Genomic DNA, 20,564 nt, shown 5'->3' with positions numbered 1-20,564 from the left:
CATGAATACTGACCACGGTGAAAATCTAAAACCAGCTTTTCTGTGCCACAGGTGAGAGGTTTGGCTTTTATTTCTAGCAGTTTCCTTAAAAGATATCCTGATGACCTCTTGATACGAACACCATCAATACTCATTAACTTTGTCATTATGATTTATGGCTCAGTCTCATCCCGCCCTCTCAGGCTGACAATGCTGCAATATCACATCTGAAGGAGCTCAAGGTTCATCTGAGCTTTAAAAGTTCAGATATACCCCGGTCCTCATTGTGTTAGTAATAAGTTGGTGAGTTGGTGGACGGGTCACAGGTTGGTGCATCTTCACCACTGTGATAAAAAATGGATGCGGAGAAGGGTCATCGTCGGTCCAGGGGTATGAGCACCCTGGAAAAGTGTCTGATATTTCTTTTCGTGGCCATGACCGGGGCCTGCATCGGCCTTGTAGTCGTCTACTTCACTGACAAAGCTAACTCTTCTACTCATGTAGAAGGTGAGTGTGTATACTTGGAATATGCATTGTGTTATATTTTAATACAAACATGTATCTGAGGTACAATGCTTAAAAATATGCTGTGATATTGTGCTGATTGTTTTGATCTCTTGTGTTTATTTGCTCTCTTTCTACTTACTTAGTCCTTTTAAAGTAAACGCAGAGCAATAATCCTTAACATCACATTAATAAAAGACACTTATATGACAATATTATAATGGTTAACAATTCACAACAAAATGTTTTTATTATTAGAGGTGCCTCATTCATGCCTGTGTATTTAGACTGTGTAGTGGACATTTCAATAGCTGTCGGGAAATACAAGGAGACAAGACAGCGACAGTGAAGAATGTCAATAGAAAATCTAAAGTGAGAGCTTCCTGAGGCCACTGCATCAGTGACGGAGCAAGACTGAAAAGCATGTTGTCAGATTGGACCTGTAGTCTCTTTTGATAGATGGTTCTTCACTGTCGATTGTATTGACTGCAGGAGGTGATTTATCTTAACTCGTCTGTGTGGCAAACGATGACTTGAAAACAACATACAAAATTACACAAATCTTCTCCAGGTTTCTTTTTTTACATATGAATCTGTGATATTGTACCTTAAAAAACTCTTATCTCTACACAAAAACATATACTAACAAGTAAATGTCTGTCTGCCAATGATATAAAACATGTGGTCAGCAGAGCTTTATCAGTTCTTGGAAGTCCATCCATAGGATACAAAAATACGCAATGTCCAAAATGTTGAACTGCAATAATTACCCAAATCACATTGTTACAAATGTATATCCCATTTGTCAACAAAAATGATTTCAATATGACAAAATGTTTATCGCAAAGACATTTTGAACAGACATTTATAGTCCCTAAAGGGCTTATCCTAATGACCATGGTTATTGTGCAATATATGTGCAATATTAGTTTATTACCAAATACCTGCAACTAATGTCATTCCCATCAACCTCAGCTGTATTACGTGGTCATTGCTAATTAGCAAATATTAACACGCTTACATGCTAAACTGATTCTGTGAATAAACATTATACCTGTTTAACATCAGCATGTTAACTGTGAATATGTTAGCATACTGACGTTAGCATTTAGCTCAAAGTATAGATTTAAGGCATGTCCTTTAATTGTCTTTCACCAACCTTTTCAGTTACAAATGTGAGAACTGGATTTTTGGCAAGAAATCAATTGGGGAAATAACTTGTCAGTGAAGAATAATTTTGCTCTATGGGTTGGGATTGTTCCTAACTGCTGAGCAGATATATCTGACAAATAATCACATTTTTAGTATTTTCTCAGTGAGATGTATTCCTATCCTCCAATTATCTTTATGTATTATTACTAGTATATGCCTGACCTCTGTACTGTAATACTGTAATACAATACACTGAGTACTACCTTCTCCTCTACTTCTTCATCTCTTTCCAATTTTATTTTTGATTCAAGAAATCCATCATTTATTCTGGTCTTATGCAGGCAAAAAAACTTCTTCATTGCAAGCCAGACCCATTTCTGCTGCCTTGTTTTCTTTGGAAATTGAAGTGGGTGAATTATTTGGGTTTGCATGAGAGGGCTAAAGTGGTGAAATTAATGTGAGCTGAACCTATTTGCTTTTAGCATTACAAGTCCTCAGAGTCTGCACACCTGTCTTTGTGACAAGTGTGTTAGCAGATAGGACATGCAAGATGACTTGCGCACTGCTGTCACTTGCTCTATATTATTTATTAATGCATTATTTCAGTGTTGGATCTTCATCACTGCAACAAATGAAATAGCAGTCTATGTTTATGAAATGCATTAAAGGGATCATTGCCCCCAAAAAACAATATGGCTTGTTTTACATAACAAAACAACAACAATGTGATTATGTTGACCGTTATGTTCTGCCTAAATGACAAAATACATTCCAGTTTTTTGTTGTTACACACAGCTGTGCTCCAGACTCCCAAACAGAAGCTGCTCTAGCCACGAGGGGAAATACTTGCAACTGTTGATGATGACAAACTGTATAATCAATGCTGTTACCAAGGCATCTCAATTGATTTTTTTTCACTGCAAATAAAATAAGATGTTTTAAATCATTTGAATTTGATGGTAAATACTTATAATACCCCTCTGAAACTGAAGTGTTGTTGTTTGTACATTAATAAATAAAGATTATAATAATGTTTTTAGCTCTGGCTCTTTGGATGGCTACGTTGGTTTGTCAGTTCACTACTTCGGTCTAGATTGAAAAATCTAAAATCTCAACAACGTTTGGGTAGATTGCCGTTAAATTTTGCAGAGATATTCATGGTCCCCGGAGGATGAATCCAACTGACTAGACGATCCCCTGTTTTTTCCTCTAGCGCCAACAGCAGGTCAAAGTTTTCATTTACATTGTGGAACACCTACCATGAGGTTGGCAGTTGTGGCTTGGATTAGGACTACAGGATGGATTTCCATAAAATTTGCTTCAGGATAATTTAGTGATTCCTTAATTTCTCATGTTGCACCATAATCAGATCAAAATTCCAATACGTCCAGTATTTTAGTTAATGGTCAAAATCGGCTGTATGTCTGATAATAAGCAAATGTTAGCATACTAATACGCTAAATTAAGGTGGTGACCATGAAACCTGCTAAACATAAGCAAGTTAGCATTGTCATTGTGAGCCTGTTAGCACACTGATCATAGCATTTGGCTCAAATTACTGACATACCATAATACAGCCCTTGCATGACTGTAGTCTCTTAAACTTGGTTTAGGAGAGGATTACGAGCAGTAGTTAGTCCATGCAGGCTAGAAACTAGTTTTTACTGTAAAATAGGGTTCATGTTGCTTGAATACACGTAACACAGTAACAAGCATCCTCCTTTATCATACATTTTCAGGGGCAGACTCAGGGTGTGGAGGTCCTCAGGAGATGTCTGAAGAGTCAGGCACCTTCACCAGCTGGAACTATCCCAACAGCTATGACAACGGCAAGAGCTGCACCTGGCAGATCACTGTGGACCCTAACAAGGTGACATGGATCAGCATCACAGCCCCCAATCTCAGTCAGTGAACTCTAGAGTTACAGTCCCGGGGCTCGGGGCTACGTTAGCTGCTATTGTGGGTAATGTGTAGGCACCAGGTTTAGACAAGGAAGACGAATGTGTGCGATTAAAAAGACGATATCTCTGCTGCATCAGTTTTGATCCTTTTTAACTGTCCACCGTGAGTCAGACAATGTTATAGGAGTGTGATGCTAAATCGGTAATCTTTTATATATTTGTAATCTTCTAAGATTGACCAGTAGTGTATATAATCCAAAAATGGAAGTATTAATATCAGATTCTACATAAAAGAAACACTAAAAAGACTTCAATTTGATGTTGCTGTCCTAGAGATTTAGAGGCAGAGAATTCCACAGATGATTGGTTTGGTACCACTGTACCAGCCACAACCCTATAGATTAAAGCCTGGCAAGATGGATACTTGCATTTATCTTGTGGTTTTGACATCTTGCAAATCCTGCTGCCTCGCAATGTTGCTGAAATAATTTACCTCTTGGAAACCGGTTACAACACATTCATGTAATCCCTTTTATTTTAAGGGGACAATGCCAATGTAAACAATTCACTCATATCTCTCTTTTAAGACAGGCTTTTTTTATAATGTTTGTGTCTGGTGTCTAATCAGTAGTGTTTGTCAAGTTGCTGTCTTATGTGAGGCAAAGCCGTTGAGGACAGCTGGGATGAATGCAGTGGCAGTGTTTCGGACAGATGGCTGCCTTGTCTCCTTCATTCTCCTCAGCTCTCCTCCCTGCACCCACAGGAAAAAACTAAAACCTTTATTCTTCTTTCCCTGTGAGCATGGCTGCCTTCCTGTCTGCCTGATCCTGCTCTTCTCTTTGTCTCCTTGTGTCTCTATCTTCCTTCTGCTATCTTTAAACACGCACACAGAGGCACGCGCTTGAATACGTACACTCACACAGACACAGTTGCACATGCTCTCACAACTGTACTAACGCACTTGTATTTCACGCTGAGCCTCTGTTGCCTTCCCTGTCAGCAGCCCGTCTCCCATCAGCTTCTCAGACTGAAAAAAAAAAGAAAGATGAAACACCTCTGCATGTCTCTGTTGCAGGTGATCCATCTGTGGTTTGAGGAGTTTGCTTTGGAGGCCACCCAGCTCTGCACAGGAGACTTTGTCACACTGCGAGACTCTCTGGGAACCATTGGTAAATCCTCACATTAATTCCAACCTAAGGGGAAAAGGGAGATATAAGGAGCTGATTTTTAATTTTACTTTTTCCTTGGTTAGATCGACAATAGCTAGATAGCTAGACAGCCAGACAGAATGAAATTAGAATTAGATAGATAGATAGATTTAGAATACGATGATAGATGATAGAATAGATAAAGATAGACAGATAGACAGATAGATAGATAGATAGATAGATAAGCTCCCTCAGCCTGCAGTGGCAGCTTTGATGTCGTGCCCAAACCAGTCCATGCATCCATGAGCACACTCCTGCTGCTCCACTGCACACTGTTTTACTTACAGTTACACACTCTCCACCTCTAGTTCTGCAAACAGACTGCAGAGGTTAGAGCTGTGTATTTGGTTCGCAGACATCTTTGGTTTCTGTTCTCTCTTAGTTCTTAAGGGGCAAATAAACCACATTTTTTAATAAAATGAGAAAATAATGTGTTAAGACTGTAAGAAACATAAAACCTTTTCTGGTCATTTTCTTTTTGTAGTTGATCTGTATCATTATGTGGTCCTTTTGCATCACTTTGTGCTCATTTTGTGCCTCTTTGCGATCTTCATGTGATATTTTGCTTCGACAATTAACCCTTCCTTTCATTGCAGATGAGCAAATGTAGGCCTACTGTCTCTTTCTACATAACTTGTGTGGTATTTGTAGGTAAATACTGTGGCTACACCAAACCGAAGCCAGTAGTGTCCCTTACAAACCGCCTGACGGTGTACTTCGACACCAATGACAGAAAAACAGACCAAGGATTCAAGGCTCATTACAGGGCTGTGGCTCCAGAGCTCGCATCAGGTAAGAAGATGAGTGGAAATCCATTTCAGCAAGAAAATTGCCTTGACTCCGGCATAATGTTGGATGTCTGTCTTACAGTGTATGATTGACCTAGAAAGTGAATGTTGTAGGGATGGGTGCTGGGTGAAGAGAGGGGTAGGAGAAGGGGAATGAAAATGGAGTAGATATGTGGGGGTGGAGGGGTATCCTTGAGGTATATGTGGAGCTAAAGTGCCCTCCCTTTCATCCCTGCTGCCAGAAATAGCCGGAGCTGGTGGCTTTTTTCAAGGTGACCAGGGGGATATGATGACCCCCAGCTTCCCTGAGCAGAACTACCCAAATGGAGCACTATACCAGGTACTGCCACACACACAAACAAGGAGACAATAAAAGCTCAAATGTGACAGCTACATGGTAACATTTACTTACACTGAGTTATTTTATTTTATTTATTTTTTTTACATCTGAGAAAGCACTGCTGACCTTTACCTGGGGATGTTATGTTGTAGTACATCATATAGCTCAGTGTGCACTCTGCGACAGACAGGAAATAAATATTTAACTATATATATAATATATATTATACTCTACTAGTTCACTATTTTACTTTTAAAGCTGTTATAGTTGATATTTTAATATTACAATGGATCACATAAATACATGAGTGAGTTGATCATAGTGACAAGCCCACAGAGAATTATCAACCCACTCAGGTTCCTGACTGTTTGAGCTGACATTGCTGAGAACTGCTTCCTGTCTCTCATTCCATGCTGTTTGCCAAAATATGTTATTTTATTTTACTCTCCACAACCATTTGGAGATCCCCCTGGAAATTATCTCACGTCGTGACCCCCAGCTTGAGAACCACTGTGCTAGCCTAGCTGTCAAGCACCAAAGGTCAGACAGACAACATGGAGCATTTAGCCTTTAAATAGTCTGATAATTGCCTCAGGAGTTAGAGGAGTCTAACACCACAGCTAAAGGGAGAGTGAATCTTACTTACTCATCTTTCTCAGGTCATCAGAAACACGTCTGCAAATGATACAATTGCTCTATGTCTGCTTGATGTCAGCAGATAAAAAAACATGTACTCATTTTTAACCTCAGTTATGCTATAGATGACAAGATTGGGGGCTAGCCTGGCTCTCTCCAAAGTAAAAAAAACAAAAAACATCTACCAGTATCTCTAAAGCTCACAAAAAGAGTTTTATCTTGTTTATTTAGTTCAAACAAAAACAGTAATGTGAGAACAACAATTCATGGTTATAGAAGGTGTTACGTGCAATAATGCTGACTAAGCAAACAACAGCCAGGCGCGTACAACTTCCTGAAGTTAAGTAGCTCACAATCAAATTAATCCTATTGCTGGCAGTTATAGCTGAATAAAATCCAATATTAACACTAATACAATTGATTCAAGTAAATTAAAAGCAGCTATATGCTTGTTCTTGAACTCCTACAAACAATTTAGGCCATTTCAAGAAAGGCTAGCAGCAGGGCTAACAACCCTGTAACAGGCCTAATGCGTGCAGGGGAACATAGGGATGACCCCGCGCAGTGCAGACTCGCAGTGCAGACTCTGAAATTAGTGCCTCTAGCTTGAATGCTATAAGTCCTGGTAGTCTGATTTTTACATTTTGGATAGACCCAGAAAGTTTCCCCATGATTCTGGTCTTTATGCTAATAAGCTAATCGCCTCCTGGCTCTTGCTTTTTACTTAATATGCACACATAGCAGACATTGCTAATATAAAGAAGCTGATTAAAATATGTTTTAAGGGCCTTTATAGCTCCCTGTGAATTTAATTAATAGCAATATATGTAATCTATTTCCTTATTTACAGTATGTGAAAACATTAAAGTAGTGTTTGGATTAAAAGATAAGTCGATGGTCACAAGTTGAAAATAATCTAGTAGCAGTAAGTAATGTGCTACCTATTTGTTCACATTTGGATTGTGCCTTTAAAGTACATTGATGAGGAGAATTAAGGTTTAAGCTGCTGTCACTTAATACGTCAATCTATGCAAACTACTGATCTCAAAAGAGTATTGGTTTAGAGAGAGAAATAAATGAGTTACACAGGTTTTTTTTCTTCTTTATTTCTAGAGATTGTGTAAATTAACTGCAACTCAATAGGAAGATGGACGGAATATTTCATTTACCATAGTGTCGTACACAGTGTGTTAGTGTTCATTACCATGTGGTTATAAACCTTAAGATTTCAGATTAGCATCTCAAAATAAATCCATTAGCTATGGATTTCAACGCAGACACGTTGACAGCATTTGTGGTCTTGATCTGTGATTAATGCATCTAATTAAATCAGCGGCAATTTTAATGTCATGGTTTGCGTGCAAGGTTTGGACGTGGAGTCATATGGTGTTATTTGGCTGTCAACATGATTTCATCTTGCTGTGCTTGAGCTTGACAGGTCACCACCTGTCCAAACAGGAGCAGAATCAGTGATAAAATTAGTTATGAGTAAATGTGTGTCAAACTGCAGCTCTGCTGAATCATTTGTTATAAACCCATGGTGGGTGTAGTAATTTGCACTCTTTGTGTTTTTTTTGTTTTTTTTAATTAAATGCATTTTAAAGGGGAAATTATTGGGCATATCAGTCTATACAGGTACAAACGTGTGCTGTGTTTGTGTGTGTGTACTTTATTTCTATGTTGGATCAGTGGAGAATCACAGTGCCTGAAGGCGAGAGGGTTCGTCTGACATTTACTTCCTTTGACCTGGTCCCTGAGGTCTGTGGAGACTTTGTTCAGGTCTATGATGGCGACACGGCTGGCTCTTCTTCAATAGGTAAGCATGACATTATACATGCTTCCAGTATACAGTGATGAATACAAGAGGAAAAGAAAATGTGCTATTAATGTATGAGATTAACAGGGGTTTTAAAAATATACCACAATATTCGGCACAGATTATTTCAAAGCTGGATGTGTGATAATAAGGCAAAGGGGTATGTTAGAATTTCAGAATAGACTGTGGGCTTTGTTCTACATTAGCAATGTCAACTATGTGGTTCCATGAATAAAAGATTAGCTCAATTAAAAGTTTGAGAAGTTGTACAATGGACAGAGATTCTGGAGTCTATTTTGAAATTAATGACTGTAAGTCTGTCTGCATAGACTTCATTGTTAAAGCAGCATTGATTAATTGTCAATTGCCTAAACTGGAGTCTCTGTTATTGTTTTTCACTTTTTAACACTGACTATAATCCTTCAAAGGGAAATTCTGTGGTGGGACGATGCCAAAGCCAATCGAGTCCACTGGCAATACAATGGTGGTGCGCTTCAAATCAGACAACACTTTGACTTCTAAAGGATTCAAAGCAACTTACACAAAGTCCAGCCTTCCACCTGTTGTTGTTCCCACCACAGCGAAACCCACGACCACACCTAGACCCACCACACAAACCTCTCCATCTCCCACATCAGGTAAGCATTCTCTACAAGTCAGTGGTCCCCAACCTTTTTTCCTGGAGGGGCCCCTTTTCTATTACTTAGTAAACTAACTACCCCTGACCAAGTGATTTCATTGATCTTTCTTATTATATTCAGTGTATAACAATAACAGTACATAACAACTGATATTTTCTACAATTTACTCAAATAGTGAACTCAATAACTTCAGGAAGTTTGTGTTAAACAAGCAATTTGGATAAATTTTTGTGCCTGAGATGAGCTGAGATAAAGTTTTCTTACATCCCTTAAAATTATGAAGGGTTTGTGACCCCTGTGAAGACAACCACTGTTTCAAATCAGCTTTTCTGTTTAATTTTCCCACTTGTACACGATTGGTTCAAATTACTTTTTGAGACAACCTAATCTTCTTTGCATGTCTCTATTTTGATTTCAGATTAAATATATTTCCTCACTACCAAATACTACCATTAAAATTGATGTTTCTGAACCAGCTTCCCAAGACAATTGTCCATCACAGCCCTCATTTTTTTAGCTGACATCAGAGCTATTTTATCAGACTGCTAAACTGTCCTCAGTTATCTCTTGAAAGTGATGCACAGCTATAATACCATTATCTATGTGCTCACATGGTCTATAAGAGTTGTTTACTGACCAATAAGAGCTTGTTGATACACATTACACAAATGTTATGCCTCCCTGTACAGTTTTCCCTGCACAAACACAGCTCAAAGTGACAGCTACCAAATAAGGATGAATGCAAGTAGCGTTGTGCGTAGGAGTGGGGAGATCCCCCTTGAGGTTTATCTGTTCATCACTGTATTAAAGCTATTGGCAGACACAGACCCGTTCTCTCCAGTGACCAATTAAGGTACTAAATAATGAACCTGTTCATGGGGCAGTTTTGTATCAAAGCTAGCTGGTTCTCATCAATTAAAAAAAGGAAGAGAATAAACTCTATTAAATGGAGTACAGACATACAGAAAATCCACCTTTTGGCCCAGGTTTTCTTCGGCTAAAAACAGTTATGTACATAATGAGGTGTGAATACGCTAAAATATTGCTTTCAACATGACTTCCTGTACTGTTATTGGGCAGGAAGCGGTGGTCCAGTAATCCTCAATGGACGTAAAGGAGCGATCCAGTCCTTGGGTTTCCCAAATCCATATCCTGCTCATCTCAATAGCTCCTGGAAGATATCTGTGCCCAAAGGATTCCTGGTTAAACTGCAGATCACTGAAATGGCCATCACAGGAGAGACTGGACAATGCAAGGAGGACAAACTGATCATCTCAGATATGTACAGCACACTAGGTGAGCCATAACTTAATCTAGTCTTTTCTTTTACATTTAAGTTTGACAAGTTGGACATTGTGCATATTTGTGTGGCTTAAACTTATTGTTTGATATCAAAATGCATCTCAGATCATCTTTTTCGGGCCATTGCTGTGAAGACTGAAAAGCAGCCCTTTTTCTTGCTTTTCAAATTAGGGTGGTCAAGCACCAAGACAAGCAGAGCAAGCAAGCTTAGGATATAACCTCATTAAATATGAGGACTTTGGCTTGTGTTTGTTGCACCTTGCTAGACTAACAGTTCTAGTACTACAGTAAAGCTCAATATCTGTCCCCTGTTGTAAAACCGTTGATTAGGATCTTCTTTACAAAGAGCCCAGCAAACTATAAATTACCTCTCCTTATTATTCACTTCAGTGGCTGCAGTGAGGCTGATACAGCTTTATCTATTGCTGAGTTCTCAAGGACTAAAGCGCTGAGGTACAAGCACACGCTCTCTGTGAAACACACATAGATAGTACGTGATGAGAGGGTGTTAGTGCTGGTGTGTCCTGTTATTTTAAGGGGTATGTGTTTGTGGAATTAAATGAAAAAGCACAAATCAGAGGAAGCAGCCATAGCTTTGAAAAGCTGAGGAGTCTGAAAAATGATTAGCTTCAAAGATTGTTTAACACAAGAAGACATAAGTTATAAAAAAAAAAGAAATAAATAACACAATATTCCTTTTACAAAATTCCCTTTTACTAAATTCATAAGCAATAAAATACATCATGGTTCATATCAATACACTACATGATTTTGCTGCTACAGCCTTACTTGGTCTACTATGGCCAGGAGCTTATACTGGCTAATGTTAACCTCATTTTGGCTGACTTTAGATAGATATTGTGATGTAAGTGACTTTAGATTCAGTTTACAGACTTTTCTCATACAGTTTAAAACATTTTAGCAGTCAACATGTTTCTGTAATTGCCACTTGTGGCCACAGTAACTGCTCTTTGGGAAAAGTGTCATAGCCTTAATGACTCCCTATAAGGGGGAAAAGGCTGTAGTGCTATTACTGTAGATCACACTGGGAATCAACACATAAATCTGCAGATTCTCTTCCAGCTCATTCTGGTTCACCATGTTGATTTATTGACTTTTTTTTTCTCAGGAAGACAAAAAGGGCAAGAGAATATTGGACTCAGGTTTGGCCGGTGGTGTAAAGATCTCCAGTGAGACACCCATGTTAGTCTTTGTCTATTGTATATTTAAGTTCACTCATGATATTCATGATATTTCATAATCTGAGCATGACCAGAATGACACTATACGCAGGAAGCTAGTCAGTTAAGGGAACTTGGGATCCTAGTACCATTTTGCATCAAACAGTACAATACGTGTATGCTTTTAGCCTGTGGCCCCCCATTCATTTTCAGTTTTGGACCTCCATGGAAAACATTTGGGCTCAATTGATCTTGCATTTTAATACCATCGTGTATCAAAAAGCCAATATTGCCAATTTGTGTTATCTTTTGTGCTTTTGTGTCCTTGGTAGGAACAGTGTTACATTTTTCACCTGATTTTGTGTTCAGTAGGTGACGAAGAACACTCACAGACACTAAAGTCACCTCCAATTGTTGGTGCTTCAGCACTCCCATCCATCAACCACAAACAACACAACACACTCACACTAGCAAGCACATACAGTATTTACTACTCTTCCTCCTTCCATTCCTGACCCTACTCTCTTCATTTACCTCCATCTTTTACCTCTGTCCTTCCTCTTTCTCTTCCTCAGGTACACACTGTGGCTACATCATTCCCCCTGTGGTGGTCAGTGCCAGTGACACAATATCTGTCACCTTCCAGTCCGACAGTCGCCTCACAGACCGAGGATTCTCTGCCAAGTGGGAGGCTGTGTATCCTGAGGATATCACAGGTACCGAGGACACACACGCGCACTCACGCACAACACACACACACACACACACAAAAGGAGAGACACACAGGAACACACTCGCACCTGAGGCACACATTGCTGAGGCAGCTCAACACCTCATTACGACTAACCATATAACATCTCACTCCTCTGTCGCAAATTTAAAAAAAGATCAGCAAAGTCATAACCAGCGTGAACTCTATCAAAGAACAGGTCAGAGTACAGTGTGAATCATAAAACACAAGATAAAACTTCTTTATCTTTTTCTTTATCGTGATTATCAGGCACGAAAATGATGTGAAACCCCACGTGCAGTGGTGGTGAAAGTGCTTTAGCAATACAGCAATGTAGAAATACGTATTTTTTTACCTAAATAGACATAACAATTATCAGCAAAATGTGGTTGTGCATTAAAAGTGTTTTAATAAACGTTACATGCATTATCGTGTATCACTTTGTAGATGGTCACAATGCAGCTAATTTTCAACTATTGTACACAGTTGTATAGTCTAATGTACAACAATATACATATTATTAGCCAAGTGGTAACATTTTTAACATAGAAATTCAATTAAAAAAGTATACAGTTTAAAATTTCCCTACTAATGAATGGGGGACCTAATGAAGAAAGCATAAATAGCATAGCACTAGCATAAAATTGAATATTACTCAGTTAAGGTACAAATACATGAACACTATTCTTGAGTAAATGTAATTAGTTACTTTCCATCATTGTCCAGAAATATAAGCACCAACTAAATGAGTAAAATTGGAGCAAAGAGTTAAAGCTTCTACTTTAGGATGTTTACATTTTGTCATGATGAGACTGTATATTTACTCCACAGGCAGATACTGTAGCTCGTCTTCACTTATCTAATTACAATCATGTATCTCATACAGTTTCTTGATGACTCCCTCTTCCTGTTTCAGAAATCCAGGGCTGTGGCTTTTCTTCCAAAGAGGAAACCGGGGTTATCAAGTCCCTAAATTGGCCTATGAACTACAAGGCTAACACTGAGTGCATGTGGAACATCGCTTTGCCTGTGGGGAAAAAAATCACACTGACGTTCACCCACTTTGACCTAGAAGCCAAAGATATTTTAACATCCAAATGCTATGACAACATAATGGTGTATGACATCAATAGTGTGACTAATGCGCTGATTCAGAAGCACGGTAAGTTGGTTTGTGGAGTTACAACATGAAAACCAAAACTATTAATATTTGTCATGATAGTCAATCACAAAATCTTGAAAATCTAAAACAAAACCAAGCTTTTCTTATTAATAAAACAGTGTATCTATCTGTTATTGTTACCTCTACTTGTATAGCCTCTGTGTCACTTTGTTTATAATGGACACATTGTTCTTTCAATATATTTCAGGTCCATTTTGTGGGACTAAGCTGCCTCTTACCATCCAGACAAAAGGCACAAGGCTTGTGATTCGTTTCCATACAGACTTGTTTACCGAGGCCAAAGGCTTCAGGGCCTACTGGACAACAAACCCCAGTCTGCCTGCTCCCACTGAGCCGCCTGTTCAGCCAAACCCCTGGGACAACATCACTATAGGTGGAGTATCTATATGGGCCTGAGTTTGCTAACATCTTCATTATACTGCAATGTTAAAAGTAAAATTAAGTCTACACTAATATGTATTTTTTTATGTTAACGATTGGTCAATTAATGATGTATAAAGTGAAAGGAGTTGATCTTAGTGATGAGCCCAAAGAGAATACTTTGCTTGCATAACAAAACAGAGCTTAAAGGAGAGTGAACATTGGACATACACACAATTCAAAATGAAAGTTAATGTTGGTCAACTATACGTGTAAATAGGCAATTGTTCACTTACACATTGCAATAACAAATTAATAAAGCAATAATATAAACGACATATTATGTTTTAAGCTTGTAACATTGCCCCCAAGTAGCCAAAAAAAAAACAAGTAATGCAGCTTTAACATTAAGTGCTGTTCTATCTTAATTATCAATTCAATAGTTATTAGATGACAATGCAGCTTAAACAAATCTAGTTCCTTTTAAAATGTAATGATTTCATACTTTTCTCTGTTGTATAATCACTGTAAACTAAATGTATTAACAGAAAATAGTCAACAGAGTAACTGATATTGAAAATAATAGTTAGCTGCAGCCCCAAAGATAACCAGATTTACAGTAACTGCATGTATTTTATGCACCAAATGTGAAATATTGTATTCTATCTATGATGTAGCCTTTTGATATTTGGGGTTTCTTAATTTACACATCTCTCCAGCTATATTATAGATTGCCTTCGGGTTAGCAGAGTAGTATTTTCCTGTCACAAGTCACAATGACCAACATTTAGTTTCAAACAGCTCCTTAGAAGCTGCACAGAGGCCTGCCTTAAATTCATCTGATTCATGCTTCCTCCCATCCTCACCCCTTCTTCACACCCTCCTCTCCATCTCCTCCTGGCTGTGCCTGGATGTGCAGTAAAACAAGGTGATATGATGGTGCTGAGAACACAACGTGAAGTGGTCTAGTGCTTCACTTTCCTTCCTAGCTGGCTGTCACCCGACCCTCATTCTTCACCCAGCGATGAGCCCCAGGTGGCCCAGGCTCCTGCCAAGCCAATTGCTGAAATAGAGTTTTATAGATGGACTCTGCTGCCTCTGGGTTTTTTTTTCCACCCAGGCTGTGACCAGAGGTGTCCTATGTGTTGGGTAAAGGAAGGAGAGAGAGAAGGGGACAGGAGTGACTGGGACAATTTCATGTAAACTCCTTGGACGACCAAAAGAAATTTAAATCTTTATGCATATTGATGTTGTGATGTTAAGGAGCCAGGACCCATTGTGTGTGTGCATGGTATTATGTATGCATGAAGATACACTGAATACATTACTGCAGACTACATAAGTGAAAGCCAAAAACAGAGAAACATAGTTCACTGCAGCCAACAGTGTCAACCTGATGTGATTGGAGAATTATTTAAAAAAAATTAAAGCCTTAGCACCAGTGATTGAAAGCCACTTCTCTGCAACACACAGGCTTATCTGTTAGCTGCAGATATGTACTCTATGTTCAGGTTTTGTTTATACACAGACAAATTCATACTGGCACAGACAACCAGACACAGGATATATTAAAATGGTTTTCTTCTCATTCTCTAGACTGGCCCAGTACATGTGGGAAACCAGCCATTCCTCCGGTTGTTGTGTCACGCATAGTGAACGGAGAGGCAGCCAAGCCACACTCCTGGCCCTGGCAGGTGTCCATGCAGGTGAGAGACTCACTCCTCTAATAAATGTAGTGAATTCACATAAAAATACAACTCTCCTTTCTCATGTTATGAGTTATATATCTCATTGACTGACTGCATGGATATATACTTTAAAATGTGTATTCCGTTTGTATGTAAATATCTTTAAAGCCTGCTCTGCTTGTCTGTGTTTGTTTGTTTTAGGTCTGGCCGGAAAGTCGTCCAGAACCTACATTCTTCCATACCTGTGGTGGCACTCTTATTCATAAGAACTGGGTACTTACAGCAGCTCACTGCTTCATTAGGTAAATGTTCTCTTTCATCATTCTCACATACAGTACATGTATGAGAAAAATATAAATATATAAAGTTGTTTTTTTAATGCCAAAGTTTTCTCAGACTTTCTGGAAGCCCATTTTCTTAACCTAAGAAGGCAGTCATTGGTGACTGTGCTTTTACCTCAGGCAGAGCAATGCCTTGTTAGAGATGCCTCAGCGCCTTGGCTAATGGTCTACAGTGCCCTTTAGAGAGAGCTGCTGGTGCACTGAGGAGATCTGTGTGCTATACAGTATAGTTTTTTTCTCTTTGCTTTGAGCTTGTGCAGGATGTATACAAGGTTATGTGCCACAGAGGAATAGTGGTGCTCAGCTCAGAATATTCTGTTCAATACAGATGTATTTGTTTTTGTACAACTAGAATTCCCACAGTTATACGGTGCAGTGACAGTGACATGTATCTCGGCCTGTCTACTGTGTGTTTACAGTAAACTATGAGGTATTATTATTGATTCATCTGCTGATCTGCTGCCCAGATATGCTGATGAGCTGCAGCGTTGGCGCATGTGCCTTGGCAAACACAACCTGACTTACACAGAGCCGAGTGAACGCTGCTTCAGTGTGACTGGTATCTATCGTCATGAGGGATTCAAGTATCCCACAGTGCCCACAGTGGAGTTTGACATTGCCCTGGTCAGACTGGACAGAGAGGTGATACCCAGCAATGAGATCTCGTTTGCCTGCCTTCCGTCCGAGGAGGAAGTGCTACTTGGGGGCAAGAAGTGCTACGCCACCGGCTGGGGAGATGAGACCGGTACTGTAGTTTATACTCTATAAACTCTAGTCTCACCTTAAACTACAATAAACTGGTTATTTTATTCACTCAAATAAAATCAACTCAACGCAATAAAAAAAAAAGCTCAGCTCAAGAGACACTCACCCCTCATTAGTCACAAATTCATTGTTGCATAGTTTGCATGCCCTCTGCTGGACATAATGTGCAAATACCTCCTGTGTTTATGGTCCTCAGAATGACAAGCTGAAGGTTTTTGTAACAATCTAAATTGTCTTTTTCAGGTGATTCGATGAATGCTAAAGTCGCAGAGGCCCTTAACCAGGTCGCACTGCCTGTTGTGCCTTTTGACACCTGCAAGAGGATGGATTACTGGTGGTTTCAGGTCAAGACCTCCATGATCTGCTGTGGTTATACCCTGCCTGATGAGCTCAAGTCTGTCTGTCAGGTAAAACAAGACCAACAAGAATACAGCACTAATACATGACCATTGGTCACCATTCTGATCATCAGTGGGATGCTTTTACACATCTAACAGATGGTATTTAACTACATGCCGATTTTGATTTGTGACTCTGACAGGGAGATTCAGGTGGTCCTCTGGTGTGCCAGGATACCCCTGGTGGTCCTTGGGAAGTTCATGGTATAACCAGCTTTGGCCCTATCGGATGCATTATGAATAAGAAGCCCTCCGTGTTCACCCGTTCCTCTGCCTACATCCCTTGGATCAAAAATGTCATCCGCAGGGACATCTACAATGAGCACAGTAAGAATCCAGCTGGTCTAACCTGACCCACTTTGCTCAAAAACTAAATATGGTACAAAGAATTTACCGCTGGTTTTCACCTTCTGTCCTCCCCTGTGTAGCATCTGGCTGTGGAGGGGCAAAGGACTTGACTGGCGCAGGAGGCACACTGTCCACTATGGGTTACCCTGGCAGCTACAACAACAAAGCCAGATGCCAGTGGAACATCCAGGTGGCCCCTGGCAAATTGGTCCACCTCCATTTCCAGAATTTCTCCCTGGAGGAAAGTCAGCTGTGCATGAATGACAAAGTCATGCTCACTGATAGAATAGGAACTCTAGGTATGTGAATATCTGTCTGCTTTTTCTCTCCAGCTAATAAGGAATTTGCTGAGTCATGTGATTACTTTGCTTTATATTACACTGCATAGTTACTGAACTCTATTAGTATGCCTGAATGACATGCCACAGTAGTCGCACACTCGTAACTTCAATGCAATTACTTATTTCAACTTATAAAGATTTTGGCAAACTCCCTTCTTCAGGATAAAAACTGACTGGCATTCATAGTAACTCTGACAGGTGATTCAAATCAGGGAAATTGACAACAACAACAAAATACAGGATATGAGTCAAAATACAAAACATTACACATCACACATACACAAATTAGAGAAGGAATCCACAAATGATAAATCTACATCTTCACAAATAATGCTTAAATTCTGCATTTAATGTCAAGATTATACTAATTTAATTCTAAAAAATGTATTCTATATATATTTTAAGTCAATGTGTGAAAAATAAATTTACAATATTAAAAATTATAAAGCAAAAATTACAAAACAGAAAAACATTGATGCATAAACTCATAAACACAGAGTCTGCCTCCTCTCTTCCTGCGCTCCGTCAGCTCAGAACTTGTGTGTGTGTTTGTGAAGATGTTGGCAGTCTCTGATTTCCCGTTGAGCCTGAGTCCCATTTCCTCCAGACCGGACATTAGCTAGGAACAGCCTTTTATTTCAAGCTGGGCCAGCACGGCTCTCTTCCCTCTCTTCCCGGATCAACAACACAGACTGTGGTGGGCTGTTCCGACCAATCCGACTGTGTCTGTCATCTCAAAGTCTGCTGCTCTTTAACCCAAACCCCACACTTCTGATGACTGTAGGCTATTTCTATTAGAGGTAATATGTCCTCCAGCAATAAAGCCGAAAACAGATTAAAACAAAAACAGAGACGTGTGAAGGAGCTAGACTACTACTACAACTAGCAGTACCCACAGGCTCAGCTGTTGTTCAGTCGATTTAAACTAATTGACTCCAAAATCAGGACACAATGAAGCAATAAGTGAGCAATAAAGGTGTCAGTATAACATCATACAAAAGCTCTTAGAGGAAATAGAGAAGGAATAGAGGTTCCTGAGAAAAAGTAAGACTAACACCTCCTCATGTTCATTTTCTTCAGGCACACATTGCAGCCACGTACATCCTAAAGACCTGGTGAGCGATGGAAACATACTTCGTATCAGCTTCACCTCCAATGACAGGGTGGTGGACACAGGCTTCACTGCCACCTGGAGGGCAGTGGACCCTACAGAGGGTAAGACAGGAGAAAAGCGAACCTGACAAGCCATGGAGGGAATAGCTGTCAAATAAAACTAAAGTATCTCATTGTCTGTTTTTCTTGTTTGTTTTCCTTTCCTCTCTCTCTCTCTCTCTCCCCCCTATTGTCTACACACACACACACACACACAGCTCCTTGTGGAGGGAGCTTCAGCAGTAATCAGGGTGAAATCACCTCTCCTAACTGGCCCAATGACTACCAAGCCCAGTCTGTGTGCACATGGCGTATCTCCATCCCTTTAGCAAAAAGTGTCCATATAGTCTTCACCCACTTTGAATTACAAGCTATAAACATGTTAGGAAACTGCGTGGACTACGTGGAGATCTTCGGTGGAGAAAGCATGGCATCACTAGGTTGGTTACTGTACTGAAAATTCGTATACATTTTTTTTATGTATTTCCTGTACAGTCAGTGTTATTAGTATAAACATCTTTTATGTCTTGTCTGTTCTGCAGGTAAATTCTGTGGCTTTGCCCCTCCACCCACCATCACTGTCCCTGGCAACACAGTTGTCATTCGTTTCCTTAGTAACGGAAACAATCATCAGAGCGGTTTTCGGGGTTACTGGACCACTGATACCAGTGTTGTCCCAACTTTACCTCCTCCACCTCCTAACCCATGGGACAAAGTCACTATCGGTGAGTGCAGGCCTAGCCAAACTCGTAGCAGTCCTGTCTCTGATGTGATTAACAAAAAAAACTAGACCTTTAAATGGTTTTGCTCCCCTCAGATAGAGCAACTGCAGGAAGATCACCTGATTTCTAAATTTTAAAGTTTTAATTGAGTCTGTTTCTTTCCCCAGACTGGCCAGTAGATTGTGGAAAACCAGAAGTGACACCCAATACGGCCACTCCGAGGGTGGTTAATGGGCAAGAGGCGATACCCCATTCCTGGCCCTGGCAAGTCTCCATGCAGGTAGAGTCAGCTCCTGTTTGTCTACATGCCTGATTAACAGTCATAGAGACAAACTTTTATTTTGAACACGTTTGTTTCTCTTCCCCAGGCTTCACCATTTTTTCCCATACCTTACATGCATGGTTGCGGAGGCTCTTTGATTCATGAAGAATGGATCCTAACTGCGGCTCACTGTTTCATGGCGTAAGATACAACTACAGAAAAACCTACAGCACATGCAGTTTTTAAAGCTCAGAGTTCTTTAACAACATTTTAGCGTAACAATGTATCAACTGATAAAGTGAAAAACAATGTGAAAGGGGTTGCTCATAGTAATGAACCAACAGAGAATTATCACCCGAATCTGCAGCTCTCCTTGGCTTTATGTAGCTTTACAACAAGTTTCAGCCAAATGGAAAAGTAAAACAGGTTTCTAATTTTCACCTTCAATCTTCTTCCTGCTTTCCAGTCCACTGAATAAACCCTCCTACTGGCGCATGTGTTTGGGGAAGCACCACATGAACTCTTCCATGGATGTTCCCTCAGCGGAGGAATGCTATAAGGTGGATGGTATCATCCGCCACAAGGGGTTCGTCTACGAGCAGGATCCCAGTGACATCACCAATGACATAGCCCTGGTGCATTTGACCAAGCCTGTCAATATGACGAGGGAGATCAGCCCCATCTGTCTGCCCAAACCTGGGACCGTGATGCCTGCTGGGACACCCTGCTTTGTCACTGGCTGGGGAGACGAGAAAGGTAGAAGTGATCATGTATTTACATTTCCTGTAGAAGAACTGTAGTTGTAATGCTACCCCAGGAATTATAG

At 39.9% G+C, this 20,564-nt stretch overlaps 1 protein-coding gene across 1 annotated transcript in view; it reads left to right on the top strand.

Moving 5' to 3' along the window:
- Positions 1-336: 336 nt before the first annotated feature.
- Positions 337-20,564, top strand: part of zgc:154142 (uncharacterized protein LOC555481 homolog) — a 21,223-nt gene continuing 995 nt past the window's right edge. The window contains exons 1-23 of the mRNA XM_035659763.1: positions 337-486; positions 3,375-3,505; positions 4,612-4,705; positions 5,396-5,536; positions 5,775-5,872; positions 8,198-8,324; positions 8,753-8,962; positions 10,046-10,261; positions 12,024-12,164; positions 13,095-13,340; positions 13,549-13,734; positions 15,318-15,427; positions 15,611-15,711; positions 16,218-16,495; positions 16,759-16,922; positions 17,057-17,240; positions 17,342-17,560; positions 18,683-18,817; positions 18,973-19,194; positions 19,297-19,479; positions 19,644-19,756; positions 19,845-19,939; positions 20,205-20,494. Coding sequence (XP_035515656.1) covers positions 372-486; positions 3,375-3,505; positions 4,612-4,705; positions 5,396-5,536; positions 5,775-5,872; positions 8,198-8,324; positions 8,753-8,962; positions 10,046-10,261; positions 12,024-12,164; positions 13,095-13,340; positions 13,549-13,734; positions 15,318-15,427; positions 15,611-15,711; positions 16,218-16,495; positions 16,759-16,922; positions 17,057-17,240; positions 17,342-17,560; positions 18,683-18,817; positions 18,973-19,194; positions 19,297-19,479; positions 19,644-19,756; positions 19,845-19,939; positions 20,205-20,494 — 3,799 coding nt within the window. The 5' untranslated portion in view covers positions 337-371. The remainder of the gene's footprint in view (positions 487-3,374; positions 3,506-4,611; positions 4,706-5,395; positions 5,537-5,774; positions 5,873-8,197; positions 8,325-8,752; positions 8,963-10,045; positions 10,262-12,023; positions 12,165-13,094; positions 13,341-13,548; positions 13,735-15,317; positions 15,428-15,610; positions 15,712-16,217; positions 16,496-16,758; positions 16,923-17,056; positions 17,241-17,341; positions 17,561-18,682; positions 18,818-18,972; positions 19,195-19,296; positions 19,480-19,643; positions 19,757-19,844; positions 19,940-20,204; positions 20,495-20,564) is intronic.

Source organism: Morone saxatilis, unplaced genomic scaffold (genome assembly GCF_004916995.1).
Source record: "Morone saxatilis isolate NCDOM2014 unplaced genomic scaffold, NCSU_SB_2.0 Contig17, whole genome shotgun sequence".
Classification (NCBI taxonomy): Eukaryota; Metazoa; Chordata; class Actinopteri; family Moronidae; genus Morone; species Morone saxatilis.
The sequence above is the reverse complement of the archived record's forward strand: the minus strand, read 5'-3'. Positions and strand labels throughout refer to the sequence as shown.